The sequence below is a fragment of the Gallinula chloropus genome, assembly GCF_964237585.1.
Source record: "Gallinula chloropus genome assembly, chromosome: 1".
NCBI lineage: Eukaryota > Metazoa > Chordata > Aves > Gruiformes > Rallidae > Gallinula > Gallinula chloropus.
The window spans coordinates 180,918,770-180,944,670 of NC_140085.1; the positions used below are offsets into that span (position 1 = coordinate 180,918,770).

A 25,901-nucleotide genomic window follows, 5' to 3' on the forward strand; every position below is an offset into this window, starting at 1 on the left:
GAACACAGGTAAGTAATTTCAGGAGCCAAAGATAAAAACAGTAAAGGTGACTAAACAGCACTGTGTGTTAATTATGTGATAGAATTGGTTTGGATCAGTTAAAAATAAATAAGTAGGATAGACTGAACTGGCAAAGCAGGGAATTAAGCCATATCTAAATCTGACATTAAGGAGGTATTCTTTGGAAGCAGGTATTCACAGCAGTTCTCTACATTCAAGCCATAGGACTATGTTAAATATAAGGAGTCCTCATTATTTCTTTGTGTATTAAATGTCTTTACTAGTTACTAAAACAAATGGGTGGAGATGTAATTTAGATCCTGTTTCAATAATTAGGCTTGGATTGAATGTTCACATATCAATTCAGTTAGAGAAAGAAAGCACAAAGTCTTTCTATAATTTACAGTTTTCATTTCAAAGCCTATGTTTTCAGAAGCTAAGAAAAATCTACGGAACCAAATTGCTCACAGAATACAGTACAGAGGAAGCTTGGAATATTTCACAGAATCACAGAGTGGCTGAAGTCAGAAGGGACCTCTGGAGTTCATCTTGTCCAAACCCCAATTCAAGAAGGGCAACCTAGAATCAGTTGATCAAAACTTTTTAATATGTCCACGGATGGAGACTCGATAACTGCCTTGGGCAAACTGCTCAGTTGCCCTTACAGAAAAAAAGTGTTTCCTGATATTCAGGAGGAACCTGCTGTGTTTCAGTTTGGGCCTGTTGCCTCTTGCCCTAAAGTCAAAAGTTTCAAACCAAAAACAGAAACAGAAGCCAAACCATTCCTAAGCCCCAAAGCAGACAAAGACAAAGAATCAAAAACCCCAAAACAGAAGGACAAGCAGACGAGGAATTTGAAGTTATAAATTTCAGATTTTACTTACTAATGTTGATCTTCAAGGAACATCTCTTTTCTTTGCATTTCTTCCATTCTTTTTTTAACTTCAAGTCTCTCTGCCTACAGCATTAAAAACAGAACATATTTGAGATTTCCAGTAAGCCAGAAACAAATATCAATTATTTAAATTCAAGCATTTCAATATTCTGTTTTTCAAAACAACCACAGTAGCAGTTGGGTACAGAAGTGACCCAATCCCACATTTAGAAGTGTTCAAGCATGATCAAACAGCTCCTAGTAAACTTGCCAACAGACTAATCTGAAAGAGTAATCCACACCGTGGCCAGCAAGACCCATCTATCCTCACAAAGGGCCTTGTGCACCTTCACAGCTCTCACGCTACAGTACTGTTGGGGCCATCTCTCAGTATAATTGATGCAGCATTGGCTCTAGTAAGAAGGTAGACAACACAAACCACTGCACCAAAACAGATTATAGTCTCATAGCATAGTGATACACATACAGGTAGCTCTGCATTTAGACCTGTGGCCTTCACAAGTACATTGGCAAGCTGACTACACCCTCAAATAAAAAAAAAAAAGTAAATGTTTGGTAGCCCAGCAATGAACTATTGCTCTAAACGAAGTGCCCTGGGAATTTCAGGCAATACCTTGAAGAGACAAGAAGGGGGCTGTAGACAAGAATAGCACGTTTGGTCAGAGCCCCAAATAAGGGAAAGGACATTGTGCAAGGCAAGAGAGAATGGGGGTGGGTAAGCAGGTGTGTGTGAGGGGGAAAGTGATGTTAAGAAGATGGCTGTAACCCCATCCTTATCATTTCCTTCCTATTCTACAATCAATAACATTTCAGAAAAATTACAATTCAATTGGTATTTACTCAATTACTTTGCCTTCAGTGATTTCAGGATGGGTATTTTTTAATTGGATACAAGAATGATTGTCTGGAAGATATTTGCAGAATAAGTGCAAATTTCTGCTCAGCATGGATTGGATTAAAAAATCCAACCCTGTCAGATGTCTGTAGATAGGAAAAGAGATGCTGTGTTGTATAATGATATAAACTGTTGGAAGGCAAATGACATAGTTGTTATTTGGAAAAAGGCAATGGAGAATAAACAAAGATGATTCTCTGAATAAGGTGACTTGTTGCTCAGTGATCTGACATGCTAAGATGGTGGTAGAATGCATGAAGTATTTGTGCAATTAATAGAATAATTGAACTAAAGTAAGGAATATCACCCCACAGTGTAAGTAAATTTTGATAGTACTCAAGGGATCTCTTGTTTGCTCCTAACCCCTCCACCAAGAGACAGATTCTATTTAAGCAGAAGACTCTCACCCATCTGTACAATTTAACAATTTACAGGGAAAGAAAGGAAAGAGGAAGAAAGGAAATCTGATATCATCTATTATTGTCAAAGTGGATGTTGATGCCCTCAAGACACCAGTAATAGCTCCTAGGCTTTTCCCCACCACTGCTCAATACTGAAAGCTGAAGCCTTTGCCTCTGAAAAAGCATTTGACCTGGGATCCATGATCGTATTGCATGGCTCCTGAAAGTCCGAATCGAAAGATCATTGGAGTTGCAGTGGTCTAGCTCCTAGCTAGAAGAACACAATGATATTAACTCTGGTAAGTACAATCCTTCGGTATCACCACCACATCCCACTATATTAAAAATAAGGAAATATGCTACAGATATTCTAACACCAGAATGGTGCCTGAAGAAAACTCCAGCATATTGAAATTACTTCCTTGCAGCTGGAGTGACTGCTTTCTACTCTGGAGGTTTACCCTGGGACCCCTGCTTAGGACATGTATAAGTGACAGGCAATGGGACAGAGACATTCTCTAATTAACGACAATCTATCAATAGATGTTGCCAAAGCACTCTGCATTTGGCACCATCTTCAAAAACAAAGCCAAGAATGGAACAGCTGTGATATTGAAGGTAAACATGTTGAAAAGCATTAGCAGAAGGTCTGTAAAGTGCCCGGCTTTAACAAATTCCTGAACAAGGCCACTCATGCTGATTAACACAGTCAAATTAAAGAGCACATGATTTGATAAAGAATAAAACGAAATTACAGCTTATTCTAAATGGGACAGTTTCTAAAGATGGCAAGACTGTTAGTGTGAAATGCAGGAGCAAAAGAAAGTCAGATGCGGTATAATTACACTGAGCCTTTCGATCTTCTGAATCTTTCAATATTTAGTCAAGATTTAGAATACAGAAGGAAAGTCTAAAGGCTGGGTAACAGGAACACTGGATAACAGGAATAAAGATCGAATGTCAGGCAACAGAAATATCCTCTGCACTGAAGTTATGCTATTTTGTGTCCAGCACAAATGCAGAAAGCTTAAAAACCGAGAAGCCACCATGGCACTTTGTTTTCCAGGGAACTCTGACAGTCTTTTCATCCAAGAAACTCAAAGAAAGTAACAGTTCATGCTGGGCAAAATCCGTGAAAGGCTGCACAAAAGACACCAAACTGCAGATGCCTGTTACTAATTAGCAAATAATAATAATGACGCTACTTTCCATGTGCTCCCACACTTTGTCCCATGCATCTCAGCACTAGGGGCAAATAAAGAAATAGGAACTCCCTTGCTAGTGTTAAAAAGTGTCTCCAAAATTATTTCAGTGAACAATCAGAGATCATTAGCTTAGAAGACTATCTAAACTCATGCAGCCCAGGATTATCCAATATAAAAATCAAGGCGGCCCCAGGACAAACTGCCCAACATGACCACAAAATCCATTAACTACTACACATGGAAATTCGAGTGCCAGCCCACACAAACTGGTCCTGTGGAACACAGAATGAGGGGGAAGGATCCACCCCTCTTCTCAGTGGGAGTTGGAGAGAGACAAGGTAAATGCCAAGAGCATTGGTATTCCAGTACATAACCTCATGGTTAATTAAAGGATGACAGGGACAGGCAGGTGGACTCATACAGATGGTAAGGCAGACCTTCCGCATTTGGGTACTGCTCTGGCAGACACCCAGTTTTCTCTTGGTCACAAAGAAAACGGAAGAGAGGATACTGCCTTTCCCTGCAAAACGAGCATTAAAGCAGTAGCACAAACAGTTCCTGTGTTCATAAGCAGTGCTGGCTTACAGTACATCATCTTTGCAATCAAGGAAGAAATGAGCTGAGCACCAGCATCCATTGTAGTCATCACACTTTAGTGTGTAGGGCTTCACCATTCATGTTTGTTGGCAAAGGAGCTCCCCAGCTGTTCAAGTTTCAGGGTCTCTGCTGATAAAGCCAGCTAGCCGTTATCTCTTTTCAGACTGTCAGACAATTTGTTTTTTACAGAATGAATAATAACCTTGAGAGAAAGGAGGACTGGCCAGCAAGAAAAGGAGGCTTGTGAATTTGCAGAAAGACATGCTTTCAGCTGATGCCCTGCAGGTGCAGTTGCCTACAAATGTAGCACTTAAAAAAAAAAAAAAAAAGAAAAAGGAAAAAAGAAAGAAAAATAAAGAGGTTCCACTCCTGCAGTAACCAGGGCCCAGTGTTGGTCGTATAGTCCCAGTTCTTCAGGATCCCTTTCCTGTCAGCCTCAGCACTGAGAAGCCTTTCATCTGCAGGCAAGGTGAGATAGACAAATCCACACCTTTTGGTGGCTTTCCAAGCATGCTTTTCTTAAATGTGAAGTTGAATAAACTGGTTCCAAGCAGAAACCTTGATCAGCTTAATCGCTATTGTGGAAGACAACCTGAATAAACAAATTCAAATTAAGAGTTCCTTTTCATGCTCCTCTGCTTTGTTTGTTTGCTTTGTGGGTATATGTTTATTTATTCAAATTAAACAGTCTGTTTGGCAAAGATGTTTGCCATGATATTGCATTCTCCTTTAGAAGAAACTGATAGTTACAATTTTACTATCTACAACATCTATAAAGATTTTATAATCTATGGGAGTGAAGGTAAGGAAATTAAAGAGCATGAAAACAAAACTGATATGTCAATATATTTTCTAGGAGTATCTATAAGTTATAGCAGTCTTGAAACATTTTTCTTGTCCAATGCCCCTGGGCAAACAACATATATTTAATAGGCAAATAAAATATAATTAATCCCATTTCTACCATTGCTATCATCACTGCAATTGGAACTATACATGAGCTGGTAACTGCTAATGACATTTTCACATGGTAATATTTATTGTACCTGTGAGTTACTGCGTATGAGCTTATCCCCAAAGACTAATGCCAACCACTGAAAGTTGGGAACAGACAAAGTCATGCCTATAGGCAATTAAGGCTATTTTTGTTTATGCATGTCATTGTATGTCATCTGGTAGTTATGATTTTTTAATTAACTCTCAGGATTCAGCTTCTGCTCAGAAAAATATTTTTATTCTTATGGAGACAAAATGTGCAAACCCAAAATCTTCCTTTCTCTCCTTACTACTGTGCACATCAATATCATGCTCCCCCTCTTTTTTCATTTAAATACCACATTACATTCTCAACTGAGCGCTGCTTGATTTCCACCAAGGAGACATAAACAAACTTTTGCAAAGGTTTATGCAGCACACAGAATGAAAAGATGCTTTGTGAGAATTTCTGGAAAAAACCAAACAAGCATACAAAATAAAACTGAAGATTCATAAGTGAGTTGTTGTGGCGTCAATATATGGACAATGCTGGATGGAAAAGTTATCCTACTTATTAGCAATGCATCTGGGAGTGCCATCTAAATTTCAGGGTGCACTCAGTACAGTCCAGATAGACTATATTGACTTTTTCATTATTTGGATGCCTTTTCCACCATGGCAAGCTGGGTTTTCTTGTATTCTTCCCACACTAAGAGCAGGCAATTAGGTATTTCTATAAGGCCACTGTGCCACCTGCCACAATCTGATCGTACAGAGAAAGCTTATGCCAAAGTGAACTATATAACCTGTATATCTAACTTCAGTGCTGACCCTTGTGCTCTCCCTTTCTGCTAAATCTTCAGGATGGATGCAACCAAAAGGCTAGAGTTTCTGAAGAGCCAAAGGAAAGCTCAAACCGCAAAGAGCACCAGGTCAGGCATCCCTTTTACTGCAGGGGGGAATAGGACTAGATGACCTTTAAAGGTCCCTTCCAACCTAACACATTCTATAATTCTATCATCCTTCAGTCATCTACAAAGAGGATGACTGGATTTCCTAACTCCTTGATGCAGCCCACGGCTACCGTATAACTTAATTAGCCTTTTCTACAGGTAGATCAGCAAAATGCACCATCAAGATATGAATTTTGTTATATGGTTCTAACCCTGCAGTAACTGTGTTACCTTTTCTCTCTGAATTGCTTTCTGTTTCAGGATTTTAGCTTCTTCAGCTGCCTTTTTTGCTTTTACATATTCTTCTCTCTTGTGCTGTATGACATAAAAATAGAAAATTATTTTACATACCAATGTATACAAAGAACACATAACATAATCGGACTTGACTCCCATATTGCACATATTTCAAATCTAAAGTGTGTATCAGGAAAGTTTCCAGAATTTAGTCTTAAAATGAGGCACTGAATATAACAGTCTGTGCACCAGCTACTATAATATTGGCTTTATGAAGGCTGAGAAATCTAGGACTGATAAACGGGCATCCATGCAAGGAACCACACAGCTGATTGGTAACTTACAGTCATTTATACCTTTTATAACAGGTACAACATTTCTAGATAAGCACTGGACAAGGTGGTACATTGATCAATTAGTCAAGCTGTAGCCAGCATTCCGGAAGATACAGCAAGACATCTAAGTGGCTTTAAAATTGTACTGGTTAACATTTTAGGTATGATCTGTGATACGTCTCTGTTACCACATATTTATAGCCAGATTTCTCATTTTCTTTAGTGCAGAATAGTTGTTTCTAGATTTCTGTGGTTTCCTTCAGGTTTTGTGACTTTCTTTTGTCACGCAGCTGTGAGTTCATTTTATAGCCACTTAACAACAATTTTTCGAGTTCTTAAAATAAACAAATGTATTCTTCCTGACCTTTTGCTGGTATTTAGATTGCGTGAGCATCATTTGCTGCTTTTGCCTTGCTTGAGCCTCTGACTCCTTTCCACCTAAAAAAAGTATAAATCGTATTTTACATGAGCATTGTAAGTTCAAATGCCAGTCATTTCAGAACAGAGCATTATAACAGCTTGGATGTATGCATACACACGAAATTTTTCATAATTACAATAGCTGTCTGACATTAAAGAGAATAGACAAGAGACCTTTTTGATAATTTTATCCATCCATCAAAACCACTAGCTTGTTATTTACAGAGCATCCACTGTATCATCTACTTTACCAGCAAATATGTCCTATGGTATATGATCAGTTTACTGAGGAAAGATTCCATTTCCAGAAAATCAGTCACGCTTTGCAGATGAGTCTTCACATTCAGATGCAGCTCTCCTCACCTTTGCTCAGTTTGTCACATACATATGAAGAGTCAGAAATTTTATTGCCAAAAAGCTTCTCTTTTATCAAATTTAGGAGCCCGGAGTCTCTGCCAGCTCTAATGCGATGCTATCATTTGAATATCTTCTAAGTAATATCTTGGGGCTCAAGGAAGAATCCCCTTTCTGAAATGGAAATCAAAACCTTTTCCCACATATCTGATATTTATATCCAGGTAGCAGAGGGTGCTCTTTCCAAAGGAACAGGCTCTCTTTTGAGAACATCTAAAGCTCTGGCCATAATGTTCAGCCTTCAATAAAAACAAAACAAAACAGAACCACAAACAAAATGAATGAGAAAAAACCATCCACACAGAGAAGGTGATAATAGGCCTTAAGGGATGGAGGGAGTGGATTCGATTCTATTATTCTGCTTGGTGTGTATATATATATACATAAATATTATATACATAATTTATATTATTATATATAAACAGAATGTATAATATGTACAATATATTCTGCTTAAAATACAATAAAATATCTTTACATTTCCCAACATATTTTCTTGCCTTGGGAGAGGAAAGAATTCATTTCCATGGTTGTTGCAATAAAGAACAGCAGCTCCCACCCCATTCTGAGGATTAGGGCTGCATTTTCACCCACTGATTTTCTGAGAAGTTCCCCACTGTGTGATTCAATTCTACAGAAGTGGCCGGACTGATCTGTGCTACCTGAGGTGCCTGAAATGTCAGACAACTATACTAGATCCTTCAGGAGAGATCACCCTTTGCTAAAAGTAGTTTTCTCCAATTACTAATGAAAGGTAACTATATCTCAGGTGCCTTTGTGAGCTTTGGTGAATGGAAGATCAATTCCTTAAGTGTTGAATTCCATAAAATTAAGTTCTCATGAAAGACTGACCATACAGTAAATAAGCAATAGGCTTGTGGTATCAATAAGCAGCCATCTGTCATTGTAGGATGGCTCGTCCCCAGGTCTAGGAAATAAAATTGCTGTTAAAAAAGTTTTGAAACAGTTTGGATGCTTGATTTCTCTTTCTCCCTAGCCTTTTATTGGCAACTTTTCACTGTAGTTTTGAACTTCTGGACATAAACTCTAAATATGTACTTTACTGATCATTATTAGCTATTGCCTGGAGCCTTTAAGACGGGTTTAATTCATTCAAGTTGGTTTGGGTGGAATGTGTTGAATATTTCACTGGAGTCAGAGTATGTTGACAGGTTTTATCTAAAAGAGGCCATTACATTTATCAGGTGTGATTTGTTGCTCCACTCATTGCTTATGGAGGAGGGTGGAACTTGCATCCTTCGTTACTCTCATCCCTCATGGTACTTGAAAGTTTGCCAGCCAAGTATAACAGAGTTGAAATCCAGAATACTTATTTCCCTGTGGAACGATGAGTGTTGAGAAACCTCAGCTTTAAGAATTCTCTTGTGATTTAGACTAGATGTGTACTCTCTTAAAATCACTCTGAGAAAATAACATAGGGTACTTTTTCTACCTTAATGAGTACCTACAGTTGTGGAATTAGAGATGCCACTTATATTTTCTTCTCTTTCCTTGAGCTCTCTTCTTTTCCAAATTTGTTCCTGTGGGAATTACAAAATCTAATAATCTTTGCACCTTACCTCTTTTCAGAGGCACTGAACATAGTGCGTGTGTCTCAGTCTCCAGGGGTCTCTCTAAGTGGCAGCTAGACAGTGACTGAAGAGCTCATATAACATCCTTGAATTCTTTCAGTTTTTTCTTGCCTTGTTTTTTTCTTCCTCTTAATTTGCTTCTTTCCCAAGGAAGTTTTTAAATGCAGTGACACCAAAAGAAGTTATGACTCTCTGCATTCAGTCACTGCGGGTTTGCTACAACATGCCCTGCCACACAGTCAGCCTGCATGCATTCTGCACAGACACCACATACTAAATTTCCATTTTCAGATTTCATTTTCTTCAGCAAAAAGCTCTGGGGTACTCTTGAGATAGAAGAATGTCTTCTAGAACTGCTCAGAGGCAAGCAGCAGCTAGGATGTGTGAACTCACAAAGAGTGTGTCCGGCCACACGATTGCACATGATGGTGGGAATACAGGGCATTGTACTGACTTGCAATGGTAGGTTCCCCACTGCAGACAACTGGGACTCAGGCTGCAGGGCAAGGCAGACATGTGGGACCAGTATCACCCTGACTGCGAAAACGAATCTGGAGTCTGTTCAAATCCCTCTATTTCCCATGTGGTATCTATTTTTGGGGTGCACCACCCCAAATTCATCTTGTCTAGCGTGGCAAAGAATATGACAGCCAAGAGAAGGAAGGGGAGCTCTAGATTTACAAAACTAATAAAGACATCATTGTAAAAATTTGTTTTGTCAGAATTTATTTTGTCCCACTCCTATTAGCGTAGTTTCTCAAGGTCATCCCATTTTACTGCTCACTACCCTCATCATGTTCTATACAGATGATGCTTTCAAGTTTGGTCTTGTCAGCAAGTTTCATCAGTTCTCTCCTACTTTTTGTGCCAAAGACATTAAGGAAAGATATTAAACATTAGGATAGGTCTGAAGACTGGTACTTGAAAAGCACTTCTAATAATCTTCCTCTTGCTTCAGCACAACCTGCAGTCATATTCTCTGTACAAGATTGGAAGTGGATTGGGGTTTTGGGGGGGCATTTATTTTTTAAACTAAAGTCCAAATAGCTCTAAATTAAATGCTTTATAGTAGTTACAACTGAAGAGATTACAATGGTTTCTCTCACCTGTCTAGGAAAAAAAAAAAGTTAGTTATCTTATCAAACACATTACTTCAGTTCAAGCTGACCTAAGTTCCTGTAGCTTTTTATCCTGTTTTTCATTTACCCATCTCTGTTGTTATTCTTATAAAATTGGTAATATACATCCACATTTAGCCTGCAAATGCCTGAAGCTACAGGGGTCACTTCTGCCTCTTCAGGAACCAGACACGAGGAAAGTATGTGTACTGGCCCCTAACACAGAAAAGTAACAGGAGGGTCTCTGACACACGCCGTCCATCTACACGCTAATGCCAAGTGTGCAGCCCCTCAAAGACATCAACTGCAGACAATGTCACCAAGAGGGATAACCCACCTTGTTTTCCCAAATGCTAGTATAGATTTTCTGTGCTGATCCCAACAGATTTTGAGTGACAACCTATGCTGTTCTGTTTCAGAAACATCTTCATTGCCGTGACCATTAGATGGCACAGAGCACAGTAGGCTCATGTTAACCTTTATTGACACTGAATATTTTTAATAAGCAGCATGTGAGAAAAAGTGAAAAATCTCTCCTGTCCTGGAAAATAAAACTTTGCAATTCATAATAGCTGATTTACATGTCTTACCCAGTCTCTGTGGAGCCAACTGAATTGGCCCTGGCCTGTGCTCTTCCTTCCACCGTTCTAGGTCATCTAGTTCCTTCTTAGCAACTGAGTGGGTACAAAAAAGAAACGAGTATGTAGAAGTTAAGAGGCAGTACTAAAAAGCAGGCAGTGTCATTAATTGTATATAACCTCGAATATCCATCCAGGAATAGACATTCTCAAGCAGTGCAGACAACCCCTAGGAAGTTATGCGGTCACTACAGTGATCAGGTAGCAAGGCAAGCATTTGCCTAACTTGAGACCGTATGGTGAGCAAACCCTAGGACTCCACCCCAAAAGCAAAACAGAAAACAACCAAGGGCTAATAAACTGCTTTTTAACACACGTAGGTATGTGCCATAGTATTTACTCCTGCAGGTAAAGCAGATGCTGTTACGATTAAGATGTTACTGCTGCATGGAGGAAAATGCTTGTGGTGTAACGCTTCTCAGCAGGGAAATGAAGAATAAATAAATTTCCCTCCCAGCTCCATGCTCCCTAAGTAAAAATAGGAGGAATGTATGATTCAGCTTCAAATTAGGACATTTAAACATAGGTGTCCACATGTGAGAGATGGGTGACAGAGTCCCAGTGTAGTCAATCTACTCAATACAGCCCAGGGCACCAGCCATATGCCGTAGGATGGCTGGTTGATTAAACTGTACTCTTGAATCAGCTGACTAGAGAAAAAAACAATCAATTCCTTTCAATAGCAAGGTGTGTAAAACCTATGGAAAGAGGAGCTGTATTTTAGAGCAGTACCTCAGTTGCTCTAAGAGCTCATCTCACTCACTATACTCAACATGAACCACATTTTCTAATTGCAGGCTATGGCTATCAGACTCTAACACTGGCTAGCATCTAACAAGATGAAACCAGTTCCTAGCCAAGTCTCTAAAGAGGCCCAAGAAAGAGACCAGTTTGCTACTTCACCTTCAAAACAAGCACTCAAGTAGACACTGGATTTGGTGAGACTATTTCTGCCACTATCCAAGAGAAAAGAACCTGACATGCTTAAGACTTTTCAGGCTGGTGGCACAAGGTGAAAGCAGAACTTTCCTAGAGCAGCTCTACCTTTGCTGTTAGCTTCAGAGTCAGCTCTAAGATGATTTGCTTTTATTCCTCCTTCCAGAAGATTATGGTTTGGTTCAGAAGTCCATTTTCTTTCTTGTAATCAAGGTACCTTAACCCTACATCAGCCTACTGATGAAGCATTTTAGGTAAACTCACATTCTTTGAGAAGAAATGTTTTTATTGAACTGTTTACTTGAGGGCTCAAAACATGGGGAGTGCTGACTGACTCCTTCAATTTTTGTATCTTGCAAAAGTGAAGACATTTTCCACCTAAAATAAACTTTCCCATCTGCATTAAAGCAGATCTATGTACAATCCCTAAACAGAGATTCAAGAACCAACACTGATTGCAGATGCTTTAATCTCCACAGGAGAGTACTTTTAAAAATATTTCTTTCTTACATTTTTCTTCCCTCTCCCTCTAACCCAGAGAGTATTCAAAGTTGGGTTCTCCAACCTGAATTCAATCTTGTAGAAGTGGGAAAAAGCTAATTCCAGCTGAGTCTTGTTGAAGTCAGCTAGAATAGCTCCAGCACTGATATTACCAAAAACCTTTTTCTGCACAAGACTTATTCTGCATGAAGTTTAGCTAAATGAGAAGTTAATCTTAAGAAAAGCCTACACGATGATGGAGAATTCTCATAGCATTGACTTTACTGCCACAGCTGCACATATAAAAGCATTGTAAAAATGAGGATAAAAGTTGCAAGGGTGATAAAGCACACAAAACCCTGAACTTATCCAAGTGGAAATAATGTATTACCACATTAGCCAACTCAACTTACTTTGCTGCAACTGGTTTCTTCTGGTTTCATTTGGAGTTATCAAGACATATGGGCCAACACTAAAATGAAAGAAAACACTCTTTCATTTTTTGTCTATGGAAAACCAGGACTAGAAGGGGTTCCTTCATCAGCAAGGTCAGTTTTCTGCTGTTGTAGTAAATTACATTTAAAAAAATAAGACCCTGGTCTTTATTTTGATCCTACCCTTCAGGATTTTTTGGTAAATACTCTAGAAATAGTTGTTATATTTGGAGTTGAATAAAAATAGCAAGGAAAACATTTTCAGAAATTTTAGCACAGTCTTCACGTTTCTTATTCAAGTCTCACTCTAAACTGCTGGCTTCAAATCTCACCTGGTTCAAATCAAATCATCTCCTTGAACCAAAATGTTCTAAGTGGTTGACACCTAATTCCAGAGCTTGCTCAAGCACAGAAGACCACTGTCTATGAGGAAGAGCACCAGTACTGGCATTCCCACCCCATACCTTGAGGGCACCAAGGTGGATTTAGGTATCCTGTCCAAGAGTTGTCCAAGAACTGTGCACTATCGTACAGTTTGTGACTTGCTCTCAGCCCAGGCTTCGGTTTCCTCATCAGCTTTGCATTTGTCAGGCACCAAGAATTCCTGGGGCATATTTATCTTGCTGTCATGCCTAAGGTGCCACTCACTGAATCAGGACAAAGGCCCTGTTTTGCTAGACTTAATTCAAAATGCAGTTGCTGTCTCAAGGAGCTATCAATCTAACATGACAGCAAAGAAGCAGGACAGGGTTGAGAGTGTATTAGAGACTTGAGGTGATCAAAAGAGTGATGAAAACATGTCAGTTCCACTTGGGGAAAACAAAGGATTTTATCTACACGGTGTATTGTGTGTGTAGAGTTTACACCACCCCTGCTCAGCAAGAAACTAAGCCACCGGGGTGCAGGTTTACTGGCAAGGCAAGAAGTAGTAGTTCCCCCATGTCTTAGCACAAGCTCGCATCTCTCTGCATCATTCGGCAGGGTTTTGTCTGCACACGTGGGCCCAACTATTTCATCTGACTTCGTTGCGGTGAAGGCCCAAGGAGAAGAGCAGAAAACAAAGAATAACGAGGGGCGAAGGCTGAGCCTCTTAAGAGAAGAAAGGGCCAGGGGGGTGGCTAGAGGACAAGCTGGGAAGCAGAGACAGCACAGTTGGCTGTGAAAAAGTAATGAGAGAATGAGGCCTCGAGACTGAGGCTTAAAAAGGGGAATGAAAATCATGCAAAGAGATCAAAGTGCAAAAAGCTGCCTGCTTTATTATCACTGTAATTCAAGGTTTGAGGAGGAAAGTATTTATATCCAATTACCTCTTTCTCTTTGAAGACTTATTCTAGGAGGATGTGGATTAATTTATGAGATTAAACTAGTAAAGATAGAGCTTTGAGCTTTAATGGTGCCATTTAATATGATCCTTTCCCTTCAAGCCAGCTTACTCTGGTGCTTGTGAGACTGTTCTTCACCTCTCCACCGAATCCCAGACCCTCCGGCATTCTGGGCACAGCTGCAACAGTTACTTGGAAGAAGTTTTGACATCTCAGCTTGCTTATACCATAACATTCCCGAATGCTGATGGGTCTTCAGTTTTTTCTTTATTTGACTGAGTAGTGGCATTTATGATTTACCCCAAACTGCTTTGACAACCTGTTGTACAGTTTAGCAGTTTCAAGAATTTTTTTTCTAGCTTTTCTTGGTTGTTTTGGATATGAAGATCATACTTCTCCTGGGTTCACACATAAACATTACCATGCACCTTTTACACTCCTCTCCTTTTGTCAATGAAAAAAATAGCTGGAATTATAAGTTGCAAGACTTCATCTTTCTCCTACCCTCCCCTCCTACCATGAAAACATCAGTACAATTCAGACATCCCTCTGCATCACAGCACTAGAGGGCAGAAGAGGTTTTATGTCATCGGATGTCCTTTGATGACTTTGGGGTTTATTTGGTTGTAGGAACCAAACTAAAAAGCAAGCAGGCACTCCTACAGGCCTGCATATGTATGAGAAATCAGGATATCAAATCCAGCCCTTATCCTGTGAATCACTTCCTTTATCTGCTTTTGCTTTTTTGGCTGGAAGGCTTTGAGTCCAGGAGGTCACTCTTCTGACATCTGACCATGGCCATTATGCAGGAGCTGTAAAGGATGGCACATGAAATATAGCAATCGGTTTATGAAAGGGGTAGAGGTGACACTACACTTACTGTCTGGGAAATCTCTGCTCTGTTTTCCAAAGAGTGACATTAAGAGTCATTGCGGTTAAAAGAGTGCTTACTTAAAGGCCAATTTGGTTTCCATGTTACTGAAAAAAAGCAAAACATTAAAATAAAATGAGGATTTCAAGTCTACAGTGGGGGAAGGAGGGGGAAGGAAAGGGAGAAAAGGAACTGAGTTTTGGTTGTCTTTTTCTTGGTGCTTACACTGCATGCTTTGTTTTAGTCCAAGTTTTAAAAAAAAAAATTAAAAAAACATTAGCGAGTTTATCTAATTGTATGGTGTTCAACTGTGTCTCTGGACAAACAGACATGTAAGACTGCAGCTTTGGGTACTGGGATCAGGGGAAAGGAAGGTTGAACCCATGGTAAACTTGGAGGGTGGGTCAAAGTCAGGGTACGAACTGGTCCTTGCTTTTCAAGCATATAGCAAGAGAGGAGCCAGATGACCTGTTGCCAGAGAGAATCCAGAGGGAATCCACCTGCCCTACCAGTTCTAATGCTAACATTAAAATCCACACCTGGCATCCCTCATTTTCTTGAGGTTTTTTTTTTTTTGAAGGAAAGAATGTTAATTCAAAAACCCACTGTCAGCTTTCACCTTGTGTTTTAGGCAGTTTGCAGGATATTGCACATCATTTCTTTGTTCACACAAAACCTCTGATCCAGTAAAGCCTATAAAACCTGCTACAGCCTGTCAATTTAATATTCCAGTCAGTTTCTGAGTTGCCACAGTAGCCATAAGTCTGGAGAAATTATCCTACTTACCTGGGTAGCAATTAAGGGAAATGTGAAGATTTGAAGCTATCAGTGATGTGCAGACTTTTTGTACTTTATACCAATACACAAAGTGCTTAAAAATACACAAACAGAAAAGATACTAAAGAATTTAACTTTTCAGGCCTAATTGTTATATCCCTTAAGCCTATCTTCAAGGTAGGGTTGTTTATAAATAAAAATACAGAAGTTACTGGAGGAAGTGGTGGGAGAACATCTTATCCAGGTCATAGCTCTTCAAAAAAGAGAAATAAATTGTCCTCTGCCTTTACAGATCACATTAATCTTGATGAGACATTTTTTTGGGGGGGGGGGGGGGTATTTTCTCCACAGAAAATGGGAATGTATTGACTAATTACACAGGCTGAACGGACATTGATGAGAGTAAGAAAGTTGTAACTCAGTAAGAGAACGCATTTGTGTTGAAATAAAACCAACAAGCAACCTCATGATTTTTCAAACAGATGGACATTGAATACCACAGTAGTGGGAAGATAAACACCCATATAACAATTTATATAAATAGAAAAATATAGAAACATTTCAGTCAGGAAAAACATGCAATACAGCCATAGAAAAACTGCAATGATAGTTTAGAGTCTGAATGATCAGCGACACAGCAAACACCACGTCTGCACTCTGTAACTGCTTATCTAACTCGTACTGCTCAAGGATGCTTTTCCAATGCTTTCAAGGGAAAGACCACAGAAAGCTTTCTTCTACTTTCTTTTTGGTTTGTATAAAATGGTTTATTTCTAGAATTGAACAAGCACACAAGAACTGCCGTTCACCAACGATGCTTTTTGCAGAGCTGTGCCCTTCAGTTTTTCCTCAAGCCTGCTCCAGCCATCTACCACTGGGGAGCCTTCCAAATGAAGTGTGAAATAGTTTAAAGAGTTACAAAATAATGGCTGTTATAAACTATTTCCAGTTCCACTGTGTTTTATACCACGGGTGCATTGGTACATGAATGCCACAAAGCTAAATATTTCACTCCACTGGGCAATGTGGTCTCTGTAAGAGACAGAAACCAAGGAGAGTGTAATTGGAGAGAGAGCAACGCAAATGACTAAAGCCTGGGAAAAAGACCTGGGTAGTTGCAGTCTGTAGAAAGGACTCGAGGGAAGATACAGGTGAAATATTGCATTAACTAGTATGTTAAGACCAGATTTAAAAGAGAAAAGGGACCAAGTCACCAAAGACAATTGTCGAACCTCCTTCAAAGATACACTAAGCTGCACTTCGCGTTCAACCATCAGGAACTGTTTTAAGAGCAGTCAGGTCCACACCACCACACAGTATTGCTTTCTCCAAGGCTCCCAGCCTGACAGAGCAGCCACATGCTGCTGGGCACCACAGGAAGCTGACGAATCAGAGAGCTCTAAGATGCCACATCCCAGCGAGCAGACAACTGCCCTGTAGGTATCCCTGTTTCACAATGCACGCAGGGCCAGATGCTAACAATAACTGACAGCCACAGCTCTAGGTCTCGGTCGAGCGATATCCTCTGTGCCCCGGTGGTGCTGTAAGCAGAGCTCGGGGAGGGTGTACAAACCTTGTGTGCGGGCGTGGGGCTCTGGCTTTCCATCTTTATTAGCAGCAGCATCTTACCAGTTCACAGCTCAGAGTGAATTACCGGGGCTTAACGTTATACACCGTCTGATTCATCTTGCTGTGTGTGCACTCCTAACACAAGAGGCAGAACATAAACTGCATTAGCAGAAAATGTTTATCATCAAAAGTCTATGTTCATGGATTTTGTCCGGTGTTTGCCACAGGCTAGGAGTGCACTTAATTACCACAGCTCAGCTGATGTCTGGAAGCTGATTAAGCCAGGGTAACTCACTTCTTCTGTATCTGGTCCCTCTGGTTAGCTAAAGCCTTCATTAAAATGGCCAACATTTTTGCACTGGTGAGGCCTCAGGATAAAACCAAGTGTTACATCCTGCAGAAGTGAACTTGCATGGGGAAAAGGAGAGAAGGAAAACAGCAGCAGAGAGAGGCGCAGGATAATGTATGAGTCAGAAACACACAGTAAAGCAACAGACCTGCAGTTCTGCTGTTGGCACCCAAATCTCAGTTTAGCCCATGAGCTTGTAGATTTTCCTGAAGTTCAGATTTGGTCCAAAGAGTAAAACCGAAACTCAGAATTGAATTTCCCAGAGTGAAGATGGGGCTTGGATTCAGCAGCTTGGTTTAGGCTCAGCATATGATACGGTAGAGAGAACAGCGTGTGTTTCAGCCAGCACCCATTTGGTGCAGTAAACCCATTGGTGCTGGAAGATGATCTCAACCACCCTGCAAAGCTTCAAGGAAACTGTCACAGTGATGGATCAGCCGAGGGATAGCTCTCAGCCCAAACTTGGCTCGCTGCACAGCTTTCTCTCTTCCCTGAAAAAGCTAACGTGCCATCCGTCAGTCAGCATACACTCATGGGCAGACTGCACTGGCGGGACAGACTTCACTGTGGCAGTGTGATAGTCTAACATCAGACCCAGCAAAGCCTATGAAAGCAGACGCAGCCGTTGTTCGTGCTGTCCCCAGGTCCCCAAGCAGCTCGGTTACCTCAGCACAGTGCCAGGGATGCAGCGAGCGCGCCAGAGCCAGCTGGAGCACCTGGTAATCACTAGCCGTGAGGAGCACGGAGCTTCCATACTTGGGCAGGCCAGGCACTGGGACTGGCAATGCCGGTGCTGAGCCGAGCTACCCCCCGCCGACGTGCCCGTATGTTGCGAGTCAGGCTTGCCAGCATGCCTGGAAAGCTGAGCAGGTCAGATGCTGTATCACATGAAGATTAAGACCTAAGCTAGTGGCATGTTTATCTCTGCTTCCCTCACTTTCTTTTCAGCACTGTATTTCCTTCTCCTCTGCCTCTGCACCACAGTATTTGTTGTTCTCTTATTGCTCCTGACCAAACTTAGTATCCTCCCATTTGTTCCTTGTTCATCACCTCGACACAGCTCCTCATCAAGACATGCATCAAGGGAACATATCAGGGCTTGAGAAAACCAAGGTCTTCAGAGAAAGCTACCTAATACAGTAGTTAAAAGGACTTCCCCCCCACACACATTATGAGGAACATGGGAACCCCCATCATCCAGACCAACAGAAGTATTACTGCATAGACATCTTCTTACATGGACTCAGCTGCTAAAAACTCGGCTGCAGTTAAGGATGGCTATCGAACACATTGAAGCTAGGCATCTCTGAATTGCCCCCCTGGGCTGTAAAGATTAGTCCATCAGCCTGAAAGATAGCTGGAAGATTTCTCCTGAGCAGCAACTACAGAGCTCAACTCTAAACAAATTGTCCATAATTTGAATTACCTTTCTAGCTCTCCCACCAATGGCAGGGCAGTGGGCAAAGTAATCATTTTGCTATGCATCCATCTCCAGCTTCCTGGACTAATTCAAGTGTTTTCAAAAAGAAATTTCAGATGGTGAAAGAAAATAAAGTTTTCAAAACTGAGTATACTCTGTCAGCAAAAGATTATAACACCATAGATATAGTCTTATAGGTCTTATAACACCACAGATAGTTTATTTTTTTTTAATTCAGGGTACACATTTGAAAAGGAAGGAAAGAAAACTCTGATGGATTTGGCTCCTGCAGCCAAAGAATACTATTTTGCGAGTTAAGAGTTCTCGTAACTCTGCTCTCCTTTCACACAAAATGATGAGGGACTGCTACCAGCTGTGCGACAATATATCTTCAGATTTTATTATTTTGAATTTCTTTCTTCTAATGGATTTTACAGGAACCAATATTATTCTTGCCAGCTTTAAAGGTGCCAAGGATAGACTGCTGAATGGGGGCAGCATTTTCCTTTCCAGGCACTAGCTATAGTTCAGCTTCTAATTTCCCCGCTTCCCTCCATCTTTTCTTCTCTACAGACTTTTGTTTCTGAATAGATATGAGCAGGGGCAATTTGGGAATTCACTTTCTACAAGCTAATTTCATGGCACTTACTTAGCAAAGTGAAGTAACTTAAATGCAAGCTTATTATTATAAGCAGTTTCAAGCACCTGTCATCCTGGTGATTTTTTTCTCTATTGCCTGAAACCACATCCTGTATAGAACTGGAGGGGGATGTACAAAGTTTCATTGCAATTTTGCATTTGAACAAGTATTTTCCTTAATTTAATTAGGACCATTTCATTATAACTTCTCAGCCTTGACATATCATGTAAGAACCTTCCCAAAGCAAGAGAAAAATTACCCTCTAATATCACTTGCCCACCTCATACAAGTAGATGAGGCTACAACGGGCCACGTCCCATACATGTTTCACATATCCAGTCTATGTGAAAGGTCATCTGAACCCACTCTAACATGCTGCTAAGGTGCTTTCCCACTCCCAATCACTCTGAATCACAGCCCAAAACCGAGAGTTTGTGTGGAAGTAGCTCACATACATACACAAAGGCTTCAACAGAGACTCCAACTCCTGCTCTGCTGGCAGCAAAACCATAGTCTGGCTGTTCCCAGAGAGTAGCAAGCAGCACACAAGTTGGAACAGAGCCACTCCTTGGCATGGAGGTATCCTACTTTGGCCCCACATGTTCCCTCTGCTACACGTATTCCAAAAAGCCTTCTAGGGTAATGCTGGTCTGTGCATTTTTTCTTCTACTGACACCCTATGACTTCAGCTCTCCCGCTGTTCTGTTCAACCCTTGTTTACCCCAGAGCCTGCAAACCTGGACTATTCTGAGGGTGTCCTAGTACTGTAGCTTGAAATATCATGTTTGAAAAGAATTGATGGCTAAAACACCAAGTCAGCATTATCACTGCCAAAACGATATTTTGAGATCTTTCTTGAAACTAACTTGATATAACAGAAAAGGAGTAATAAAAAAATTAAAGCTATTTTTTTTCTTTTAAGAATTAAGATATCCCCTTGACTTCCTCAGTTTTTCTGCTATCTACAACTTCAATTTGGGTTAGTTAAGGAAACTGCAGTTTAAACAGCTTCATTGCATTCAAACTGACTGTTAGCATCCCCTGCTTGAGAGAAGAGAGCTAACCCCAGTCCTGTTCACTTCTTTGAGTATGTTTCCCACTCGTATTACATGGTTTCTGCTTGAACCTACCTATCCCTCGTCCCTCCTCCTCATTAACTACACACTAATGCAGGCTTTAAATGCCTAGGTTTCAGATTCAGTTCTTTATTACAGCTTTATGCAGACACAGAGAGAGTCTTTTCACATCTCATAGCCGCAAATATTCACCAGTCATTGCAGATGATGTACAACAGCTCTCTCTCTGCAAACATCACATAAAGATGAGAAAAAAACAGGGCTTTAAATTATTTTTTTTTCCCCAAAAAGCTTTTGTAGTTTTAGGAGGGATCCCATAATCTGGTGTATTGGATTTGGATGGCAAGGTTTAGGTAGTTACAAGGTGTTATGAGGGTGGCTTCAGTGAGAAGCTGATAGAAGCTTCACCCAAGTCTGATAGAGCCAGTGCCGTCTGGTTCCAAGTTGGACCTGCCACTGGCCAAGGCTGAGACCATCAGTGGTTGCACTTCTAGGATAGCAGAGTTAAGGAGGGGAAAAAAAAACAAACCCAAAACCACACAAGTGGGCAATTGCGGCCAGATAGAGGGAGTGAGAATATGTGAGAGGAACAACTCTGCAGACATCCAGGTCAGTGAAGAAGGAAGTGCTTCAGGCACTGGAGCAGAGATTCCACTGCAGCCCATGGAGGAGTCCATAGTGAAGCAGGCTATCCCCCTGCAGCCTGTGACCCTGTGGGAAGCCCATGCTGGAGCAGGTTTTCTGGCAGGACTTGTGACCCCATGGAGGACCCACAGTGGAGCAGTCTGGTCCTGAAGGTCTGCATCTCATGGAAGGGACCCACACTGGAGCACTTGGTGAAGAACTGCAGCCTGTGGGAAGAAGCTGGTGCAGGACTGTCTCCCATGGGAAGGACTCCAAGCTGGAGCAAGGGAAGAGTGTGAGGAGTTCTCCCCCTTAGGAGTAAGGAGTGGCAGCGACAATGTGATGAACTGACCCAAACTCCCATTCCCCATCCCCATGTGCTGCTGGGGGAAAGGAGGGAGAGAATTTGGGAGTGAAGTTGAACCCAGGAGGAAGGGAGGCGTGAGGGGAGGTGCTTCTAAGATTTCATTTTATTTCTTATTATTGTACTATGATTGCTAATAAATTAATTTCCCTCCCCCCCCCCCAAGTCTGTTTTGCCCATGAGGGTAATTGGTGACTCATGTTTCCCTGTCCTTATCTTGCCTCATAAGCCTTTTGTTACTATTTCTCTCCCCTGCCCAGCTGAGGAGGGCAGTGACTGAGTAGCTTTGGGGGGCATCTGGCCTCCAGCCAGGGTCAGCCCACCAGATTGTGTGAAAATGTTTGCTGTATCCTTAAATTCTGTCCAGAACTCAGGCTAACCAATGATTATTTACCTAACCTATACCAGGGGAGGTTTATCCCAGACCAAATCTGGGCAAAGACAGTTATACCAATGGAAAAACTCCCACTATCCATCCCACCACCCCCAAAAAAAACCCAACCCAACAACAAAAAAAGGCACATAGCACAAATACATAAGCTAACTAAGGCTGCTCTCAGAGCAGCCAGTGAGGGCAAGAAAGACAGACAGTCTTTCATGTTTGAAAGTGGCAAAATATAAACATAGACTGTAATTCAGGAATAGTTTGCCCTCCTGAAAGTCACCCATTAAAGCGCTGATGGATTTCAAAGCTACCCAGCTCTTAATAGTCCCTGTACCATTACTACCTAGTAGGCAAGTATTCATGGGCTGCAATGCAAAGCTGCTGACTGTTCCCTGCCACCAGCAGCCTGCCACCTATTTCACAGCGTGGCTCCACCTTCTTTGTCTGGCAAGAAGGGAAAGGAAACCGAAAGAACCCTCAGTTTCTATCAGCTGCACTTTGAAAGGCAGAGGGGAAAAAAAAAAGGCAAGCTAAGCAAACGCAGCACATAATAGTAATAGCATTACATGCACTGTAACTAACAGCTCAGAAAAAGCACATTTGGGGAAAAAGCCTGTAAACAATTCACTTTGATCAGCTAAGCATATAGGTATTAAACACATGTGCATAAAATACACACATACTACTGTCAGTTTCTATTCTATATTATATCTGCAAGTTAGAGCTTACACAAGCCATCTAAGAGTTGTCACTGGAAAACCAGAGATGGACTGAGCATAGATCTCAGTAAAGCCTAAAATAAAATTGAGGGCTGAAGCTTCGGCTTTACTTTTCTCAGCCTGAAGCTGTTGGAAGCTCTTCTGTGTCCTGGACTGCATTCAGATCAGTGCTGGAACACAGTCTATATATCCATCTCTTAAGTCAAAGGAAGTATTTTTAGACTTTCCAGGATAAAATATTAGGAGACAGAAAAGAGGGAGCTAGAACCAGATTTGAAACTTCACTTTGAAAAAAGATGCCAAGAAACCAACACTACATACAGCAATATCAAACATACCGAACCAGCCACTGCCATCACATGAGGGGTAAGCTATGCCATCATAAAGCCTGCCAGAATAACTCCAGTCCCATGTAGGAATCATTTTTCACAGGCAGGATTCAGTCTGACTGCAGGTGGCTCCAAGAGCACAAGGACAAGCTGCTTGCGCGCCCAGACCCATTCACAGGCTCTCTGTAAAAGTATTTCTGCTTTCAAAGGTCCGCACCTCGAGTAAAGTGGAGAATAGGCACCCATTCCACGCAACACCATCTCAGCCAGGCTCCTTGCTACTTACTACTGCTCTTGCTGTTGTTTGTAGGCTGATACTTGGCCCTTCTGCTCCTCTTCAGGTGTTGCCAGCTTCTGAGGGTTTTCAGACTCTCTTCTACTGTTGCCATCCCAGAGGTAGCACTGAGAGGAAGACGGGGTACTGGTGGCAGCAGCCATCCTGTCCCTGCTGCCTTCTCTCCATCCTCCGACCCCAGACATTGCTTCAGGAATACCCTGTCTTGTCAGAAAGGGGTACTGCAGCTAAGGCTAAGGAAAGACAGAAGTCTTTGAGTTCTTACAAACTGGTTTCAATTCCCTGTAAGACTTGCCCTTTCCTGGAATCTCAGCTGTAAGGCACACAAATACAGGCACTGGTTTCTGAGTCATCCTTCAGCTGAAGCTCAGTTTGATCATCTTAACCACAGCACCGGGCAGACTGGAATCATGGGGTGACAGCAAAGCTTATCTGTACTAATAAAACAGCCACACTTTGCGCAGTCTTGGAATAGACTGCTTCAGCATAAGCATGGTGAGGGCTGTCTGAAAGCCGTATTTCTGACAGTTTATTTTTTATCCCAGCACTTCAAATCTGCCAGTGATGGAGCAGAATAACTAGGGGGTTTTCTAGCTTCTATTGTGCAGTGTGTACAAAGAAAGGTGAAAGTGAAACTTAAAAACAACCCTCAGATAAATCCTAAGGCAATGGTCCAATTCTGCCCTTCAATTCTGCTCAATCAGAAAATTTATTTACTTTGAATTTCCTAATTCTACCTTATGATTAGACGACACAGACACGATTCTCTCCAGTGAAAATGGAGATCCCTTCTGTGAAGACATCCAACCAGGGGTATTGTATCTATGGAATTTTGGTACTATGGCATCTGCAGGGCAGGGAAAAACCAGCAACCTTAATATCACTACAAAATAGAGATGTTTGGCAGCTTCTAACCAAAGGGAAAAAAGAATTAGTAATGCTACTCAAGCTTTATGCAGCAGAGTAGGGAAATTCAGCTCCACACATGCAGATCCTGTCACTTTCTGTCCTCAGCTGCACTAAAACCACATTGCTTTTGTGGCCAGGTTTCCTGTCAGACCCGATTGTCTAGGTCTCAGGATGCACCACATGCTGGAAAACATCAAGAAAAAATGCCACATGGTGTCCCTGATGTTCCTTGGACCCCATCATCACCAGTACACTCCCTAGAGAGGCCACATCCACCAGCATCTATCTCCTAGGTCTGCCTGATGAAGGCAGTATCAATACTCTCTCCTTCCCACCATTCCTCCTAACACGCTCTGCAGAAGGCACGATCTTCACTTGTAGATGACTCATTCTGCACAGACTCTGGAGTGCAGTGGCTGCATGTTGCATAGGGATGAGCTAGTAAATAGTCCTCTGCACCTCTCAAAGAACTTCCTTGCTTGTCAACCATGAAGGCCTTTTTTTGATCTATGAATTCACAGGAACACTGTGGGTGGTGGGCCAGTACGGCCACTTCTGGAAGACAGATAGCAGAAACCACCCAGAGATCGTCACCCTACCTTCTGCCAAACCCTCATCTGTCTAAACCAAACCTCTTTTGAAATAATCATGGGACATGCATTGAGATATATGAAGAAGCCAACTCAGATTTGTCTTTTTGGTCTCTTAGAGGAAGAATTGGTCTCTGGGACAGTTTTTAGGAGCTGTCTCAGTTGAAGGGAAGGTGGATGCCAGTTACCAATTCATTGCCTGAGCCATTAATGTGAGCGCTTGCTCACACAGCCCATCTTGGTTTGGAAACTGCCCAGGAGGACAGAGCAGATAAACAGAGAGTGTAGGAGCCGGTTTTGCACCACATTGTTTAAAGCTGTATGTTGTGGGCAAGGGAATACGTGTAGTCTATAAGACATTGCTGGGTCACAGCTCCAAGGCAACCCCTGACATTGCTGGGTGACAGCTTCAAAGCAACCCTTGACATTGCCAACACCCAACATATGCAGGTTTCTTGTTGAAGTGTGTTCCAAGTTGGTCTGGGACACAGTGTCTCCTCTGCCAGACATATTCAGGAATTGCTAAAAGAGCAAAAGGCCTCACAACCTTGGAGCAGTTGTGTGGGCTTATTCTTACCTCAGGTCTCTGTGGACAACACAGGCATTTTGTCCTGGACAGCAAGCAGGCTCTTACCAGAAATCAAATGCACAGTGCTCAACAACCTGAGTCATCCCTAAAGTTGTCCAAGGTGTTCAGGTAGGCCAGAAGGCTTTTTATAGTTTACATCTAGATTGCACAAAAAGAGGGATGTAAAATGAACCCAAGGACTAGAAGCTAACTCACTGATATCACTTCAATTATAGTTTATTTCTTATCTTTATTTTGTCCAGGGCAACATCCAGGCCTGGCTCTAAGGATGCTTCATGCCAGACATGACCTCCTGAAAGTCAATATAGATGTGACTGCACCAGCTTTAGTTTCCTCCACCCTCAACATCCCTCCAACAGTATCCCAGCAATCTCTGCATCTCAAACACATGCAATGTACCTCTGCCTTGTATTTTGCAATACATTATTCATCAGCCCTGCAGTTTCATGTTACACTGTGAAACAACATATGACTTTTGATGGGCTGCAAGACATTCCTCATATTGCTTCAGATACATTGAGCTGACACACCCCCAAAATGATAATTAA

The 25,901-nt window shown here is 41.5% G+C and overlaps 1 protein-coding gene across 1 annotated transcript in view; it reads right to left on the reverse strand.

Moving 5' to 3' along the window:
* Nucleotides 1-23,450, reverse strand: part of EPSTI1 (epithelial stromal interaction 1) — a gene marked incomplete at its 5' end in the record, with an annotated part of 48,459 nt that extends 25,009 nt beyond the window's left edge. The window contains 6 exons of the mRNA XM_084274274.1: nt 885-958; nt 6,153-6,236; nt 6,858-6,931; nt 10,628-10,711; nt 12,505-12,563; nt 23,257-23,450. Coding sequence (XP_084130400.1) covers nt 885-958; nt 6,153-6,236; nt 6,858-6,931; nt 10,628-10,711; nt 12,505-12,563; nt 23,257-23,450 — 569 coding nt within the window. The remainder of the gene's footprint in view (nt 1-884; nt 959-6,152; nt 6,237-6,857; nt 6,932-10,627; nt 10,712-12,504; nt 12,564-23,256) is intronic.
* Nucleotides 23,451-25,901: the final 2,451 nt, after the last annotated feature.